The sequence below is a fragment of the Delphinapterus leucas genome, chromosome 13 (genome assembly GCF_059928025.1).
Source record: "Delphinapterus leucas isolate spDelLeu-1000000601 "Yukka" chromosome 13, BTC_Dleu_Yukka2, whole genome shotgun sequence".
NCBI classification, from domain to species: domain Eukaryota; kingdom Metazoa; phylum Chordata; class Mammalia; order Artiodactyla; family Monodontidae; genus Delphinapterus; species Delphinapterus leucas.
The window spans coordinates 93,553,737-93,572,974 of record NC_143141.1 but is presented as its reverse complement, the minus strand read 5'-3'; the positions used below and the strand labels follow the sequence as shown (position 1 = coordinate 93,572,974).

The 19,238-nt window shown below is 46.3% G+C and overlaps 1 protein-coding gene across 1 annotated transcript in view; it reads left to right on the top strand.

Annotated features, from left to right (window-relative positions):
* SNTG2 (syntrophin gamma 2) overlaps positions 1 to 19,238 on the top strand; it is a 150,360-nt gene that overhangs the window by 55,474 nt on the left and 75,648 nt on the right. Inside the window, exon 9 of the mRNA XM_089922505.1 lies at positions 2,334 to 2,425. Within this exon, the coding sequence (XP_089778631.1) occupies positions 2,334 to 2,425 (92 nt within the window). The remainder of the gene's footprint in view (positions 1 to 2,333; positions 2,426 to 19,238) is intronic.

Here is a 19,238-nt window from a genome sequence, read left to right as displayed (position 1 = left end):
GTGTGGAGTGTTTTACAGACGTGTCGGGCCTCACAGACGCTCTGGACACCGGGGTGGGGGTGGGTGCACAGAAGTGCATCCATCGGATTCCACGTCAGCTTCACGTGCTTCTTTCCTTAGGAGTGTGGAAGCGGGAAGCATTGCCTACTTGTTACGACTTGTCCTGCTGCCGGGCCCGCCTCAGTGTTTCTTTCCCCTCCTCAAGCACCCAGGTGACCTGTAACAGGCCCTGGATTTTACTCAGAGGTCAGTAAGGGTCTCCTTTACTGTATTTCCCAGGTGCTTCCGCTTCTCACAGCAGGGAATTTGCACAGTCAGGGTGCCACTTGTGTTGCAGCACCCCAGAGCGAGTGGACGGAAAAGCTGCCCACGCTCATATTCTGGCCAGAAAACATTCGGGTGGGGTCGTGAGGACGTAAAGGAGCACAGCCTCCCTCTTGAAGCTGTTCGCCGACACTGGAGGTGGCCTGGAAGCATCAGTATGAAGACCCATGAGTTTATCTGATTTTGTTGAGAGGTTTAAAGCTCTGGCTGTCCTGTGTGGTGTTTAAAGGGAAATTGGGTTGATGGAGCATCTGCTTGGCCTGAACTGTGCCGGCTGCTTTGAAGGTGAGCCCATAAATGCATTCATGGCTTTTCAAGGAGAAAACTGACATCACTGAAGTAACTTGCACGATACCCCACTAATTTTCCTCATCTGTGAACTGGTGATAATAATAAGTAACAAGCACACCTGAAGCTTGTGTGTCGAAGTAGTAAATACAACAACATCGCGAGGCTTTCAGTTCTGTCCTCAGCGACACGGATGCTGGTGACACGCGTGCTGCAGACCCTCGGACCTGACGGAGAAGATTGGGCAGGACAGGACGAGGAGGGCTGGGGGCGCCTGCTGTGAAACCCCTCAGCTCCGGCCATTTACTGTCATTTGGGAACTTTACCCCAGTAAAGTTTTTTGTCATTTTCCAAGAAAGGGAAGTCTGGATTTTTAATGCAGTGCCTTGGCTTTGATCAGACAAAACCGATTTGCAGGTCAGACTGAGCTTCACCTGCCAGTTTGGAGCCTCTGCCTAATGTGATTTATCCCCCGAGTAGTTGGCTTTTGAAGGCTAACGCTGGCTTTGAAAATTTTCAAGCTAAAAGAAAATGAAGGACCCGTGTATCAGGCTGGCACCCGCTGCGGCCGGGGCACCCCTGACCCTGCACAGCCCATCAGGGTCCTTCCCGTCGCCCATTTTGGTAACGGGAGGTGCGGGGTCACTGGCTTCTCCCTGAAATTGCCGACTAAGTCAGGAGGGCAGCGGGTGAACCTGCCCATGGCGGCACCTGGGGCCCGGGGCCGCCGAGTCGGTCTTGCTGGTGCGTCGTGGTCAGGAGAAGGGCTCCCTACTCGGGGAGGGGGCGCGGACCTCCTTCTGCCTGTGGCGCTGGCGCCTGTCTGGGGTCCCGCGAGGGGTCCTGGGCACGTGGTCAGGGCAGATGTGCGCTGAGGACCCGCTGCCCCTCCTGCTGTCCACCTGGATCGCTGGTCTTTCGGGTGAGGCCTGGGGGCAGCTGGTGCCGCCCCCACCTCACCTGGCGCGTCCAGGGCCGCAGTGGAGGGCAGGGCGGGAGCTGAGCGGTGGCAGAAGCGTGGGGACAGGACCTGCCTGGTGCTGGAGCGACAGGACGGAGATCCCTTTCCATCCCTGTACTTCCTGAAAAGAGGACTGTGATCGGGAAGGGCCCTGACTTGCCCGAGGCAGACGCTCGACTTGGACCCTCTGTTCATCCGGGACCCGTGTTCCAGGCCCAACGGCGGCTCCCTGCTCCCTCCCCAGTCCAGAGCTGCTTCCTCTTTTCATAAATATCACTTTCCTCAAACTTACCTGATTGGTCCTTCTATTTTTCACTAAAGCAACTTGCAGTGCAGAGATAATCCGAAAATGTCAAACAAATAAATAATGCAAAAATTAACATCGGAAAGTCAAGAATAAGTGTCGGAAGTTAGCATCGTTATCCTAGTGGTGGGGAGGGCAGGTTCATGGAGCCCCCGGGGCCAGGGGACCGGCTTGGAGAGGCTGCTGTCTCTCTGCACCTGGACCTGGTGCGGCCCCGGCGAGAAGCCGGTCCTGCCCTCCTTCTGCCAGGCGTTTTGTGGGGTGCAGACGGGGGCGTCCACGTGGTGGGCGGGCGGCGAGGGGCCAGCGCTGGCTGCACAGCCCGTACCAGCAGCTGCTTCCCCCGGGGGCTTGTCTGGGGACCTCCCTAGGTGACCCCCGTAGGTGGACCTGCAGGTAACGCGCTGCGACTCCTCTGGTGGCTCCATCTGCAGTGAGTCTCTGTTTGATTTGCAGGGTCCCCAGGACCATCTAGTGAGCCTGGCAGCGGGACCTCCTCACCCCTCTTTGACAGCGGTTTGCATCTGAACGGAAACTCCAGCAACACAGTAAGCTCGCTCGTGCTCACCTTTGATTTAACCAGAAGCTCCCCTGGCAGATTTAGAAAAGCCCTTGCTGCCCGTTTCAGAGGGAGGTTCAAACATGGGTGTAGGATGTGCTTACGTGCACGTAATTCCCACGTGGACGCCTGGTCTTTCACCGTAGGGTACTTTCAGCTCTTAATTCACAATATCTCATGAACAGGCCTGAGTACATAATTTTGAGGTAGAATGTGGAGTCGTGGCTCCAATTTTCCTCGGAACCTGATGGTGGGAACTGCCGGGGTCTGTCCTCAGGAAGCTTCCTCCAGACTCACAGGAAAGGGGTTCATTCCCGGATTAATGGAATCACCTAGGAAGCGTGATGCTGTGTATTTGCAGTGAGTTTCCGTCATCCTCCAAATCTTCACCTTCCCAAGAAAACCAGAGTTGAGCAGAAAGAGAGGGCTGCAGGTGACCTGGGTTTGGACGGCTGCCCCTCCCCCAGGGAGGGCTGGGTGGGCCCTGAGAAGAGCCAGCGTCCAGGGTGTGGCCTCATCAACCACTGAGCCGTTCGTTAGTGGCTACGGATTAGACTCCTGTAAGCAGCTTGAAAAAATGTTTCCTTGGAAATCATATCCGCTCGCACCTTCCGACCACCACCTACCTGACCGGCAGGCGGAGCCAGAGGAAGTGATTCATGTTTGCACAGTCCATTCTTAACATACCATTCTTTTCCATTTTTAACCCTTTAATATAGTTCTTGATATTTAAAAACTGCGTTTAGGGTCTACGTGACTTATGAAGCAGAAAAATAAAACAAATGTCCCTGAACTCAAGACTCAAATCGGTACTAGGAACATTGTCCCCAGCTTATACGGCCGCCTGTGTGTCACTCCCATATCCCATTTTCTGGCCTTCCCCAAATAAACAGCATCCTGAATCTCGAGTTTGTCACTGGCTTGATAAAAAAAAAAAAAAGTTTATCCATATGTATAGATCCCTAAAATATACCATTTCATTTTGAGGCTTATAAAATGTTATTCTGTCATAGCCTTCTGGGATTTACATTTTTACCTGCTATTATGTTTTTGAGATCCACAAATGTTATGTAGGTCCCTGGCTCTTTTTTGTTTGTTTGTTTTTTTCTGTATTATATTTAATTGTGTGAATATACTGCAGTTTATTTACTGATTATCAGTCATCACTAGACACTTGGCTTTTGTTTCTTGGTTTACTCTAGTCTGCTGTCAACTGAAACCAGGCTGCCGTGAACATGCTTATAAATATCCCTTGGCTACAGACCCAGAGCTAGGATTTCTGGGCACAAATGATGCCAGTGTCTGATTTTCAAAACAACGACAACTTATTTTCCCAGGCGGCTGTCCCAGGTCACCGTCCCAGCAGCAGGAGGCATTGCAGGTGGCCATGGCTTCCCAGGGCTCCATGCTCTGGGTCCATTTTCCCAAGCACAGGGGTATTTGGTGGCTGCTCCCGGGGTGGCTGAGGAGGTCTGCTTGCCTCTCCTGCTTGCAGTTACTTTGCTTTCTCCCCTTCCGTGACGTGCGTCCACTTTCACCCCTTTAACTGGAAAAGCTGTTTGTCTTTTCCTTCCTGATACCTTGGGAATCTCCATACACACTTGGGATTAATATTTTGTTGAATTTGGGTCTCAAATCTCTGCTCACAATTTACAGCGTGTGTTTCATTATATTTATGCTACCTTTTGATAAATGGAAGTTAATCTCTGTGTAGCCAAGTGTGTCCATTTCTTTCTGGTAGAGGTTGTGGTTTTAGGATCTGGTTCAAGACATCCTTTCTTATCCTAAGCTCATAAAGATGTTTCCTTGTGTTTCTTTTCCTAAATATTTTTAAGCTTTGTTTTTCACTTTAGGTCTCCAAAGCATATGAGGCTTACTTTTGTAAAACATGTGAAAGGCTGGGACCCAGATTCATTTTCCTGGGTAACCGGCTGCTCTAACCCGTGTCCTCGGCCACTGCGATCACAGCGCATGTTTCCTGGTCTTGGGTTTATTGCTGAGACCTTGGCTGTATTCTGATCGCAATATCAATACCAGAACCACACTGCTTAGTTACTCTGTATTTATAATAAGTTTTGTCACTGTAGCCTATGCTGTCTCACAACGTCCTAAGTCTTTGTATTTTTTCCATTCTCTCTCACTTAACCTTTTTCTTGTGGACTGTATGTAGTCCACGTTGAGTACAAGGAGTGACCACAAAGCTTTAGTCTTTGGAAGACTAGGATCTACCGTATCTCTGGATTGGAGAAGAAAACGGGCTCCACTCTGCAGTTTGTTTTATCAAAGGAAATGAGTTGGAACCTTCCTCAGACACAGAGGGTTTAGGCAGTTTTCGTTGGCTGCACTTTCAGACATGCTCACATCACTTTCCTTCTCCCAGGACCAGACCAGAGGCAGAGTTTGCCAAGTTCAGAGCAGCTTTACAATCACAGGAGCCCTGGAGGCTGTGTTTCCCCTTCATGACTGTGTGCCCCTGACCCCCAATACATTTGTAACCCCTGCTTGTGGAGTGGGGGGAGCCGATAGAATGCGTTTGCACTCTGTCTGTGATTCCCAGAGCCACTCCCAGTGCTACCTTGTGTATTTGACAACTTCCCTGGGTTCTCATTTGAAACTAAATTATTAACTGCTCCCTCCCCAGATGCTACATCTTCTCCGTCTTCCCTACCCTCCATGAGAAGGAGTCTGCTCACGGCTTCACCCCCAGACCCCACGTTCTCCTCCAGACCCAGGAACGGCTCACACACCTTAAGATTCTTAGTTCATCACTCATACTGCACTATTTTCGTGTCAGAAAACTTACTGAATATTTATAACAACAAAAAGTCTCATTCACGTCTGTGTCACTCATCTCAACTGAACGTGTATATTGTCAGGTTCTTCTCTCCCTCCACCCCTGTTTCCACACTCCTGCACGTCCCGTTCTGGCTCCCTTGTTAGTGGGTGAGTGTTCATGTTTTCCTTCACAGAGGGAACGTAGAGGAGTTATTCCTTGATTACCTGGTTGTCCAAAAATGTTTTCCTTTTTCCTGAGAGATAGCTGGTGCTTTCACCTGGTGTGCTTGGAACTTGGGTGCTGACCCGGTCCTTTGAGGGACTTCAGATGCCAATGTCTCTGCTTTACCTGTGGCAGATGCAAGGCTAAATTGTGTCTGACTAGTTTCCCTTTGTTGGAAAACTTTACCAAAAATAAATAAGGAGCTGCAATTAAAAAACAAAGAATTTATGACAGTAAATGCCTGATTTTTTGAGTTAAGAATTTCAAAAGATTAACTCAAAAGATTACGGTCATTACAGAGAATTGAATGCTCAAAAGTGTACAGGAACAATATATTAAAACACAAAACAGAAACAAGATTTTACAGAAATTATAAGGAAACAGACACGAAACTTAAAAATAGTAGTTGCAAAAGAAAAGCAGATATAATAAGAAAAATAAACGAATATATTTTAAAATATTAAACAAATAAGCACATAAGTTAAACATTGGATTGAGTCTTCTAAATGGAAGGAGGGATGGTCTCCCAGGCAGAGATAATGAATGAGTGAGTGATATTTAACTGTTTAATTAAAGTATAAGGCACATGCAGGGAAGTATACAACTCTGAAGAAACAGCTCAGTAAATGTTATAGCACCCTGGTCAAAATATAGCACATCACCATAATTTCAAACTACCCTCTCCCTCAAAAAATTACTATTATTTTGACCTCAATTACTATAGATTAATTTTACCTGTATTTGACTTTCATGTGGATGGGGTCGTACTCTTCTGTCTGACCTCGTTGCCAAAAGTCAATCTTAAAATCAACTAGCGAAAGCATAGATCACTTTGAACAATGACAATTTTATTAACAACACATTTCTCAATAGTGACAATGGAAGCTAGATAACAGCCCAATAATATTTTCAAAATCATGGAGACAAGAAAAATAACTATTAGTCCATCTTTGTGTTCCTCACAAAACCATCCTTCCAAAACAAGGTAAAAATAAAGACTTGTTCATAGGAAGAGAATCTGAAAGAGTATATCACTAACAGAAATTCTAAAGACCACATGTCAGGAAAATAAAAATGATCCCAGAAGGGCAGTTGGAGATTAAAGGAGGGGACTATGTATGTGAATCTAAACAAATGTTCTCTGCAGAAAGTAATAACATCACTTAAGTTAATGTCTAATATCTTAGGTTAAGAAAAGAGAGCAAGTACAGAATACTGAAAACAACGTATGTGGTTCAGAGTGAGTGGACTGGATGTAAAGCATTCTAAAGTCCTACTGTTGTTAAGACACTTCACGAATTAATAAAACACCAGTAAAAATAAAACATCAAATGATAAAAAGCAAATCAATAACAAAAAAATCCTTAACTAAAATGCATTAAGAAAAAAAGAATAGAAAAATAAGACAATGAAAGAGCCAAACTTAAGGAGGTAGATATGAGTACAGACATAGCAGTAATAAAATCAATATACATAGACTGAATTTACTATAGTTAAGAGCCACGGATTTACTTCAATCTTTAAAATGATTCAAGTCCTGTCAAGCATCTTTTCTGACCACAATGGTATGAAACTAGAAATCAATTACAAGAAGAAAACCAAAAAATCCACACATATGTGAAGATTAAACAGCATGCTACTGAACAACCAGTGGATCAAAGTAGAAGTCTCAATATCTTGAGACAAATGAAAATGGAAATACAGCATACCAAAATTTATGGGAAGCAGCCAAAGCAATTCTAAGAGGGATGTTCATAGTGATAAATGCATATGTTAAGAAATAAGAAAGAGCTCTTATAAATAACCTAAAACTATAAATCAAGTAACTAGAAAAAGAAGAACAAACTAATCCCAAAGTTAATAGAAGGAAGTAAGTAACAAAGGTCAGAATGGAAATAAGTGCAATAGAGACTAAACAGACAATGGAAAGTATCAGTGAAACTAAGAGCTGGTGTTTTTTTGGAAAAGATAAAATAGGCAAAGCTTTAGCTAGACTTACCAAGAAAAAAAGGCAGCACTCAAATAAATAAAAGTAGAAATGAAAGAAGAGACATTACAACTGATACACAAATACAAAAAATCATAAGAGACTTCTCTGAACAATACTATGCCATCAAATTAGACAACTTAGAAGAAATGGATAAGTTCTTAGAACATAAAATCTAAAAAGACTGAATCATGAAGAAATACAAAGTCTGAACAGACCTATTACTAGTAAGGTGATTGAATCAGTAATCAAAAATCTCTCAGCAAACAAAAGTCCAGGACCAGATTGCTTCACTGGTGAATTCTACCAAACATTTAAAGAAGAATTAATACCAGTCCTTCTGAAACTCTTCCAAAAAATTGAAGAGGAGGGAAGAATTCCAAACATATTTTACAAGGCAAGCAGTACCCTAATACCAAAACCAGACAAATATGCCACAAAAAGGAAGTTACAGGCCAATATCCCTGATAAACATAGATACAAAGATTCTCAACAAAATATTAGGAAACCCAATTCAACAATATATTAAAAGGATCTTATGCTATAATCAAGTGAGACTTATTCTGAGAATGCAAGGATGGTTCAGTATCTCCAAATCAATCAACATGATGTACCACATTAACAAAATAAAGGATTAAATCATATGAGTATCTTAATACAATAGATGCAGAAAAATCATTAGACAAAATTCGAAATCTTTTCATGATCAAAAAAAAACACTCAGGGGTACTTCCCTGGTGGCACAGTGGTTAAGAATCCGCCTGCCAATGCAGGGGACATGGGTTCGAGCCCTGGTCCGGGAAGAACCCACATGCTGCGGGGCAGCCAAGCCCATGCGCCACAACTACTGAGCCTGCGCTCTAGAGCCCATGTGCCACAACTACTGAGCCCACGTGCCACAACTACTGAAGCCTGCTCTTCTAGAGCCTGTGCTCCGCAACAAGAGAAGCCACAGCAATGAGAAATCTGCACACCACAATGAAGAGTAGCCCCTGCTCACCGCAACCAGAGAAAGCCTTCATGTAGCAATGAAGACCAAACGCAGCCCCCCCCAAATTAATTAATTAATTTAAAAACTCAGCAAATTGTATATAGAGGGAACATACCTCAGTATAATAAAGGCCATAAATGACAACTGCACAGCTAACATTGTACTCAATGGTGAAAAGCTTAAGGCTTTTCCTCTAAGGTCAGGAACAAGAAAAGGCTGCCCACTCTCACCTCTCCTATTCAACATAGTACTAGAAGTCCTAGCCAGAACAATTAGGCAAGAAAAAGAAATGAAAGACATCCAAAGTGGAAAGAAGGAAGTAAAATTGTCTTTATTTGCAGATGACCTGACACTATATTGAGAAAACCTTAGCGACTCCACTAAAAAACTCTTGAGTACTAATAAACAAATTCAGTAAATTTGCAGGATGGAAAATCTATTACAGAAATCAGTTGTATTTCTATACACAATAATGAACTATCAGAAAGAGAAACTATGAAAATAATCCAATTTATAATTGCATAAAAAAGAAAAAAATACCTTGGAATAAATTTAACCAAGGACATGAATGACCTGTACCCTGAAAACTTTTAGACATTAATGAAGGAAATTGAAGAAGACACAAATAAATGGAAAGATATTCCGTGCTCATGGATTGGAAGAATAAACCTATTGTTAAAATGTCCATACTAACCAAAGCAATCTACAGATTCAGTGGGATACCTATCAAAATTCCAATGGCATTTTTTTACAAAAAAAATCAGTACAAACAATCCTAAAATGTATACGCAACTGCAAAAGATCAAAAATACCTAGAACAGGGCTTCCCTGGTGGCGCAGTGGTTGAGAGTCCGCCTGCCGATGCAGGGAACACGGGTTCGTGCCCCGGTCCGGGAAGATCCCACATGCCGCGGAGTGGCTGGGCCCGTGGGCCATGGCCGCTGGGCCTGGGCGTCCGGAGCCTGTGCTCCGCAACGGGAGAGGCCACAACAGTGAGAGGCCCGTGTACCGCAAAAAAAAAAAAAAAAAAAAAAAATACCTAGAACAATTTTGAGAAAGAGAAACAAAGCTGGAGGCATCACACTTCCTGATTTCATACTAAATTTTGAAGATATAATAATCAAAACAGTATGGTATTGGCATAAAAAAGGCACATAGATCAATGCAACAGAATAGAGAACCATGAAATAAACTCACACCTATATGGGCAATTAATTTATGACAAAGGAGTCAGGAATATATAGCGGGGAAAAGGATAGTCTCATAAATGAAAGGTGTTGGGAAAACTTGATGGCCACATGCAAAAGAATGAAACTAAGCCCCTGTCTTACACCACTGACAGAAATTAACTCAAAATGAATGAAAGACTTGAACATAAGACCTGAAACCATAAAACTCCTAGAAGAAAACATAAATGGTAAGCTCCTTGACATTGGTCTTGGCAATGATTTTTTAAAAATTGAACCCCCAAAACAAAGGCAACAAAAGCAGAAATAAACAAGTGGGGCTACATCAAACTAAAGAGCCTCTGCACAATAAAGGAAATCATCAACATAATGAAAATGGAGAAAATATGTGCAAATCATGTACCTTATCAGAAGTTAATATCCAAAATATATAGAAAGAATACATACTACTCGATAGCAAAAAGCAAGCGATTTAAATCAAAATTGGGCAGAGGGACTGAATAGATATTTCTCCAGAGAAGGCATACAGATGGTCAATAGGCATATGGAAAGATGCTCAATGTCACTAATCGTCAGGGAAGTGCAAATCAAAGCCACAGTGAGATACCACCTCACAGTGTCAGAATGGCTGTCATCAAAATGGCAAGAAGTAACAAGTGTCATCTGGGGGCCTGGGAGCAGATGGCAGTGTCTCCAGGTGGTCTCAGGTTTCTGTAACGTCTGTGATTTCCCCTGCATCACACTTCTAGTCCCATGGGGTGGTGTTTGGGCAACTGTTTGTGTTCCAGCTGAGGGCAGTTTTGCTGGGGAAAGATTTACTAGCAGTTAGTGCGTTTGGATTTCCTCTTGTGTATGCCTTACTTTTGTATTCTTTTTCTTAAAGAATCCCCCCTTCACGTTTTATCGTCTTTGGGCTTTATGAAAACTGCATCGGCTCCAGGGTTCAGGGTACTGGTCATGGGGGAGATGGGGGCCAACCGAGCCCACGTGGGAAGACAGGAGGACGCAGAGGGATGCAGCAGCGACGTTCTAATTTGTGAGTCCCCTGGGAGCTTCAGGGGGCTTCGTTTTAGTTTTATGTTTCATAACTTCCTCTATGATTTGTGTACATAAGAATATATGTATTACACTCTGTATATATCAAATACAACAAAAATTTTAATGTAGCAGATTGAAGGAGAAAAGCTGCTAGAAAGACATTTAAATAAATAATGTGGAATCATCTTAAAACTTGAGAAGGGTTATTTGGAGGAAGACAGTGAATAGCTACCTTACCTCCAAGGAATTTAGGCAAAAACGGCACAGTTATATACAAACAGTAGGTCTGTTACAGACCATGAATGGGCCAGCGAGGCAGAAGGACTGGTCTCCCAGAAGGTACTGATTCAGAACTGGTGGCCGGTGTGTAGAGGTTCAGCAAAGTTCAGGCGAAGATGACTCCACTGGTCCTGACCTGGGGGCTCTGCAGAGGGCGTTGCAAAGTGGTCCCCACAAAAGCTGGCCTTGTGGTTGTGTTTTCTGTGGGGATGACTGACAGGGCCTGACAAGTGCAGTGCAGCAGCGTTTCTGGAAAGCGTCTGGCAGCAGGTGCTAACACCGCTGTGGATCCTCACACCTCAGACATAGCAGTTCCATACCCAGGAATGTATGACAAGCCGTGTTTCAGAGCACATTCAATATGTGCTTAAGAAAAAGTGACTTCAATCCGGCTTCTCAATAATGGGGAAATAATTCGTTATATGGGGATATATTCATGCGATGAGATTTTTCAGTGTTTTAAAATGAATTTTACCAAGATTGTTTAGTGACTGGAAAACACATCATGTTAATTTTCAAAAGTGTATATAGTGAGGAACACAATAATTTACAAAGGCATTGGAAAATAAATGATATATGCCAAATGCTGAAATGACTATCTATAGAAGGAAAGAATGTGGGTCACCTTAATTTTCTTCCTTATATATATAGATCTATTTACTAATAATAGTATTAACAACAATTTACATAGTAGTTATTACATAGCAGGACTCTTTCTAAATATTACGTATCTGTCATGATTACCTTTTTTGTATGGGAGAAGGTAAAACTCTGAGGCACAAGAATTTAACTCATTTACCAAGGGGACACAGCTAGTGCCTGCTAGTATAGGAAGGAAACACAGCTAGTACATGCTAGCACATAGGAGGGAAACACAGATCGTGCATGCTTGTGCACACCAAGGGAACACACCAACAGGACACAGCTAGTGCATGCTTGTGCACACCAAGGAAACAGCTGGTGCATACTCAAGTCAGAATTTGAACTCCATGATCTGGTCCTGGGGCCCTGCTCAAACCTGATGGAACAGCTCAAGTAACTATTTTTGAAATGGATCTGTTTTTCTTCCATTATCAATTCACGAAATGGTGATTTTTCTCTCTTGTAACTCAGAAGTCATTTTTCCCTCATATAATTTCTGTGCCATCTTTTTCACATGAACCAAGTGTGTTCCTAATAATCTTGATACAGGAAATGATGCACCTTTGCTTGCATTGGTTCCTCAGCTCTGCGGGTCATAGGATTCCATTAGGGCATCGTTCCACCTCTGAAGCCCCCCAGTCCTGTTTAATAATATCATGTTTTTCTAAAAATTTGCACACTCCTCTTACTTTCACCCTGTATCTTAAGTAGATTCTGGTAGCTCTAAATCTTCACTTGGCTTCCAAATTGGCCTGATTTACCACCACTCAGTGAAGAGTTTAAGAACCAGGCCCTATTTTTACTCCATCATTCGTGTTTCATAAGATACTTTTAATCTTATCATCATAATAATGGTTTCAATTTGAAGAATATAACAGTAACCTGTTGTCAGATACGTTCATTTGCTTTTAAATTATTGTATTGCTGTGATATTTAAAAATTTATACGACTTAAATACTTTAGATATTGCTGTCTTCACAAAATTAATGAATTAATTTCATTAAGATAACAAGCCAAGCATTTCCACTCAAAATATGTCAAATTCAAATACAAAAATTATTTACATATTTTTATGGCATGCTGAGACCATATAATACAGCACAGCTGTTTCATTCCTGAGATATAGGTCTTAAATTTGCTGCAGAAAAATATTTCGGACTGAACCTTCTCTCTCAATAATAATATTTGATGGTTAATTGAACCTTTAAGAGCTGCCCTTTGGAGAGAAAACAAAACTTATTTTAGTGGGAAACACACTTGATTAAAAGTTGACAGATATGACACTTCTGTAGAATATGTGAACATAGTTTGTGCAAAGCTGCCTGCGTTTGCTTAAATTACTTTCCTGAGATGCACTTGTCATTGGTCCCCATAACCTTGGTGACCTGTTGATAGGTCGCCTCACAAAAAACCCCCAGCACACCTGCTGCGCTGAGTTTCCAGTGGCGTCTTGTCCATGCGCACCTGCTCTGTCCAGGGCTTCATGCAGGACAGTCCGACTGTCCAGGAAGGGCCGGGCCCCTGACAGATTCAGGTGCAGCTTGACAGGAGGCGTTTTCAAAGAAAATTAGAACTGGAAATGCCGTAAAAGCTGAAGTTCTGTTACAAAAATATTTTAGTTCTGGGTCTATTTTAAAAAGAATTGGGGGGACTTCCCTGGTGGTCCAGTGGCTAAGACTGCGCTCCCAATGCAGGGGGCCCAGGTTCGATCCCTGGTCAGGGAACGAGATCCCACAAGCTGCAACTAAGACCCGGTGCAGCCAAATAAATAATTTTTTTTTAAAAAAACAGTTACTTCCCAAAAAAATAAAATAAATTAAGAATTGGGAAGAAGAGGATGCCTCTGAAGCCTCCACAGGGGCCCAAGGCACTTGTTTTCCGTATCCAAGCGAAATTACCACCATCAGGAGGTGGCCGGTGAGAAGCCAACACAGAAAGCGTTCAGGACTGACGCCCAGCAAAGCGTATTAAGGCCACTTAATCGGGGCCGCGGCCCGGCTGCCACCGGCCTCACGGCTTCCGTGGGACGGAGCGAGATTGTGCACTTTCTCCTTAGGAGCTTGGTGGTCCCCCCAAAACTCTTCCCTGATACGAAGTCCCCCCACTTGCTGGGCCCGAGGCGCCCTCGCTCTGCTGCCCCCGCAGCTGTCGCCCTTAGGCCTCTGGTCTCAGTGGGTCATCCGCCAGGCTGTTCCGGACGCCGGGGACACGGCCGGCCTGTCCCAGCGCCCCAGGGCCCAGCTCACGGGAGGAGGGAGCAGGGCCAGTGCTCCCCGGGACGCTCCGTCCCCAGCTCCCCACTGGTGGTCCTCAGGTGATGCCTCTGGCTGTCGGTGTGGACCGCCAGCGTGGGTCCGGCCGCGGCCCGGCTCAGCCGGCCCTCTCTGGGCACCCCAGCATCAGCCGACGACACCTGCACGTCCAGTTGGCGACACTACAGGCAGCCCAGGCTCCCGGCCCGAGGCCCTGTGGGACAGTCTGCTTGCGAGGGTTCCTCCCTGGAGATTTTCCGTAAGAATCCCTGTGTCCTAATGTGGGAAAGACTGTTTCCCCAGCAGAGCGAGTGACTGGCCGGGGAGATGGATTCGTAGCCCCTGGGACGCTTGGGAAGTACACCCTGTGCTGGCCGCTTGGCCTGCATGGACCCTGGGTTCTGTGTGGCCAGGCAGCTCCCCAGGAAAGGCCAGGATGTGTCCCTGGTGCTGACCCTGAGAGCAGCGGCACAGGGTGGCCGCCCAGGCGCGGTGGAGGGCCGTCCCTTCCTCACTGACTCCAGAGCCTCTTGGAAAGTGACGAGAAGACAAACGAGGGGCGGGGGCGGGCAGGGAGGCTGCTTCCCCAGGCCGGGGGCTCCTTTCCTGTCCCGCCTCACACGTGACCCTGCAGCCCCTGGGAGCAGGCGGGGCCCCAGGGCTGGAAGGTGGGTCTCGTCCCTCTGATGTCACCAGTATGGTCCCTCCACTCCCCACCTGCCTCAGAGATGGATGTTTCATTGTTGCAGTGATGGAAAGACAGAAACATGTAGGAGGCCTGTCAGGGTGATGCACTAGGTGTCTCTTCCTGCAGCGTTGCTTATCTCTCCTGAAAAAATGTCTTTGTAACAAAGTCACCTCCGGCACTGGGAGCTGTGAATATGTTGCCACTCTGAGGGTCGTCAGGAGAAACTTGACCATACAGGTGAGCATCATTCAGCATGTCAGAGGAAGTGACTGTTTACGTGGATCACTTACCCCACGCTGCATAAGAACAGAAGCCTTATCGTCTTCTCAATCTTCTAGATGTGTAACAGAAATGTAAAGGGAACACTAGCGTGGACGCCCTGCAACTCTGGCTGGCGTCTGTGACGTTAGAGAGAAGAGCTCAGGTTAGACCAAGTTCAACGGCCATGGGGGGTGAGTAACTCAGAGAACTAACTGTACCCTGAGGATCCAGAGTTTTCTTCTTGGGCAAAATGTTCCGAGTATGTCTCATCCAAGAGACATTTCTTGAGTGTGTAAATAGGACCGTTTTATTGGTAAATTTACAGATTTAAATTCCGAGAACTCAAAGCACAGAGCAGTGAATGCTCCCTAAATGAGTCCTTCCTCCAAGCCGGGCTCCGGGCACGTGTGCCGATGGACGCCAGGCTGGACCTGCCCGAGGCCGACCCGCCCGGGCCCCTAGGGCTCGAGCCGCACCAGGGGCTTTTGAAATACTTTTGGCAGAGATGGTCACGTCCTGACAGACGCTTTGGTCCTGTGATTTGGGTTCCGCGACGGTGTTTCAGGTCGTGGGACCGTCACACCCATGAGGACCTGGCTCAGATACAGTGGCCATCTCAGTGCAAACCAGGGATGAGGTTCTGGTGGAAGAAAGTCTTCTCTGCACAAAACTCACTGGCTTCATCTCATGGACCTGCGGCTGCCTTCACTGCACAGCAAACACGGACACAAACCCAGACCGTTCCCAGGAGACTGGCATGCGGATTGAAAATTGTTAAATCTGTGGTTTTGTGGAATGTATGTATTTTAAAACGCCTGTAAAATATTGACCAATAATTTATTTAATTTAGAAAATTGCAAGAATTCTGGATTAAAAGTCAAATTTTGTAGGAATCCTGGGTCCCTTCACTGAGCCTCTTTTAACCCTCATTGATTTTCATGTAAAAAGGGGCTTAGATACACTTTTACTGCTGCCTTACAGTGCTGTTATATTAAATATTTGTTTGTTTTGTGTTCAAAGGCTAAGACCCCAGGCTGCACCTGGGACCAAGCCCCGCCGAGCCCCAAGTACCCTTCTTCCTGGGGGGGCGGCCGGGGGGCTGTTGTCCTTGGGCCGAGCAGGGCTGTGGCGGGAGTGCGGCTCGGGGCCGGGACGGGCAGGCTATGGGGCAGCAGCAGGTGGCTTAGAAGGTAAGGAACGGGGCCTGGACCGTCACACACACCAGAGATGAAAGCACGAGGAGGGTGATTTCTGGAGTAAAAATTACCACGGGGAAGCCATGACAGAGCGCTGAAGGAGAAGCTACAGTGGAGACACAGCGTGACCACCAACTCTTGCCCCGGAATGAGCACAAGGCCCGCCGTATGTCAGCGTGATTACAGTTTTTAAAAATAAGAAATACAGAAGCATCGCCTGTGAATACTGTTCCAAAGGGGTCATCCTACTGCAGTCGGAATAATCCGCCATAGAAACGTTATGCTCTCATCCCAAATCAGATACTGACAGTAAAATTAATTATATAATTATAAAAAATCTTCCCGTAAAGAAAAACTGTTGTCTTAAGAATATGCTGGGAAACTCTGAGCTAACTGCTCAGTCTATTGCGTCTGCCTTTCTGTCCTAAATCTCTGAGTCCTGAAAAAAAATAGTATTTCATGTTTTATTGTTTTTGACAGTTCAGGTTTAAAATTCCAATCTAGTATCTGGGCCAACATCCAAAATGCAGTGTGACTGTTTCATATCCAATTTTAGGTCTTTCTAGTTGGGGAAAAAAATAATCTGTTTTCTCAGATGATGTTGGATTTTTGTTTTCAATTTTTTAAAAGTATAGATTTGGTGCATCTTGTTTCCCTCAAAAAAAGAAGTGTTTATAAAAGTTCTATATAAATAATTTTCTAATCAATTGCACTTTTATAAACACTAACTTTATGATACATGGTCAATAATGTAGTAAGGCAGGGAGTATTTTCAGAATGTGTGTGTTTGGGGGATGGTGATGGAGAGTAAATTTGGATGCATCTACCAAAGACAAGGTGGGGCTGCGTATCAATTTTGAGGTCACTCACTGCAGTTTCCGTAGTCGAGCTCCGATTCCCAGCTCACACAAGGAAGAGCCACGTTCCGAGGCATTTACTCGGTGCGGACGCGCTTTCCCCCCAGGGTTTCTGGTTTCTCAGCTCTGAAATGAATACGTGGACGAGATTATTTCCGGAGCAGGTCCTGGTTCTCTCTGCCGCTGTGATCCCCTTTATCGATGTTACCACATCGCTAGGTGATTTCTGTTCCCCTGGTTCTCCTTCCTCTAAAAGATACTAAAGGATCTTGTGGGGACGGAGGACCCTGATAAAATAAGCCAGGTCTAAATGGTAACGCCAGCTTCTTTAGTGCAGGAGATCTGGGGCCACAGGAGTAGGGGCAGCATTGCTCCAAGGCAAAGACGGCCTGGAAGGGTGCCTGCCTGTGAACAAGGCTGGTGGGGAGACGGCCCCCCTGGGGCCGCCTGATGCTGAGGGGCGGAGCCAGCCTGTCCTGCTGGGCTCGTCGTTTTTGAGCAAAGTCCGAGCAGGTGAAGGGGTCTCGGGCACGGGGGTCGCAGCGTCTGGGCGACGTGAGACCCATGGGGGAGGCAGAGTTCATGCTGAAGGGGCAGGCGTGGGGCACAGGACCAAGGACAGAGGGGGAGCTGGAGGGCAGTGGGGTGCTCTGCCCGCTTGTCCCTCAGCAGGCGTGTGGGGCAGCCCCGGACTCCTTAGCCCCTGTTTCCCGTGAACCTGGGACCCCGCGTCCCCGTCGGTCCCTGAATCAGGCCTGGCGACTCAGAGCCGGCATGCCACATCCCCTCGGTGTCGCAGTCCAATGGGAAGACCCAGGGCTCCAGGAGGTGTCCCTGCCGCACCCCAGGCCCCACCGGCCTCTGCTGGCTCGTCTGCTCTTCGTCCTGAGACGGACCGACACAAGGACGCAGAGGTTTAGCCCTTTGGACACCAGGTCTCGGGAAGGACAGTCAGTGGACGAAAACTCTGAGCTGCGCTGGATTTCTCCAGAAGCGCAGAATTGACTCTCCCAGGGGAAGGTAAAAAGCAGGCATGTCCGTGGGTTCCCAGCACTTCTCCAAGGGGCTGGACCCCACTTGGCGGCACAGGGAGTTGCAGTTCATTCCATGAAGACAGTCAGGGCCTGCAGCCCACCGCCCGTTTCCCGGGAAGCGCGGTGTGCAGGGTCGCTGACCGAACTTCTCCCGACTCCGCTAAAATGACTCAAGACGTGGAAACGAAAGGGCCGCAGGGAAAACGGACTCGTGGCTCACAGAAGCCGGACCTGCCGTGTTCGGGGAGCTGGTGCAGGCGCGGGGCTCGGGCTGCCGTCCACACCCGCGGGCAGCCGGCGTGCTCGGGCCGGAAGGGCAGCAGCCTCTCCACGGGGCCGGTTACTGTTTCACGAGGCAGCAGATGGCGGTTTGCACTTCCCTCCACATCACCTGTCACCCTCTTCTCTTTAGAAGCCAAACTGCCCAGAAAATCAAAGGGGGAGAGGGCAGGTGGGGCTGTTACCTGGGCCCCGGAGCTGGCCTGGCGGGGCGGCAGCAGGGCCCGGGGGGTGCCGTGCAGGGCTGTCCCCTCCCTGGGTGTCCTGCCTGCTGCTCACAGACCCCGGCAGCACCCTCAGTGGCCTCACCCTGTGACCGCATAAGGCCATGAAGTTCACGCAACTCTCACGAAGTTAAAGTATTGGGGTAACTGGGACTTTTCACAGAAATCCATCCTTCTTAGGACTTACTAGATGCTTAGAGATTTCAGATTCCCTCTAAGTCCTGAAGTCCTTGCAGGGATAGCTGTCATCTTGGACAGTGGTTTACAGTTCTGGTCACTTCCAACTAAGGCACCCTCACAGAGTTCTGTATCTCTGTTTGCAGTACTGAAATACTGTTCTTTGCCATTATTGTACCATAGTAGAGTCTTAAATTATATATGAAATAGGCCCGTCCTCCAGCAAAATCTATAAAGGTAGAAAGTACAGACTGCGGCCCACAGGCATGTGTGTCTGCTGGGTAGACACCTTGTTTGAATTGAACGTGACGTGGTAAATATTTAGCTACTTGCTAGTTTTTGAGTCTTTCCCTTAGGTTTAATAATTGTCTTTATTGATCAAAACTTTTAGAAGGGAATAGAAGTCACATTATTGGGCTTATCGAAAAACAACATCTGGGCATTACAGCATGCCATGAAGAAGGACCTTCTGAGAGCCATGCAGAATAAAGCCGGGGTTTGGAATTTCCTGTCTGCTGTCTGTGTCACTGAAGGCTTCATGTCACATTCTCAGCATCTCCTGTGAGCAGTCAATTCATAATGTTTGCACTGTGCTAGGTCAGAATATCCAAAATCCAGACCTTCAGTAATACCACCAAATACCTGCTGTCCATTCTAGTGACTTACTAGTTAATTTCATGGAAATAAGCATTCTTATTATTATTTTATTATT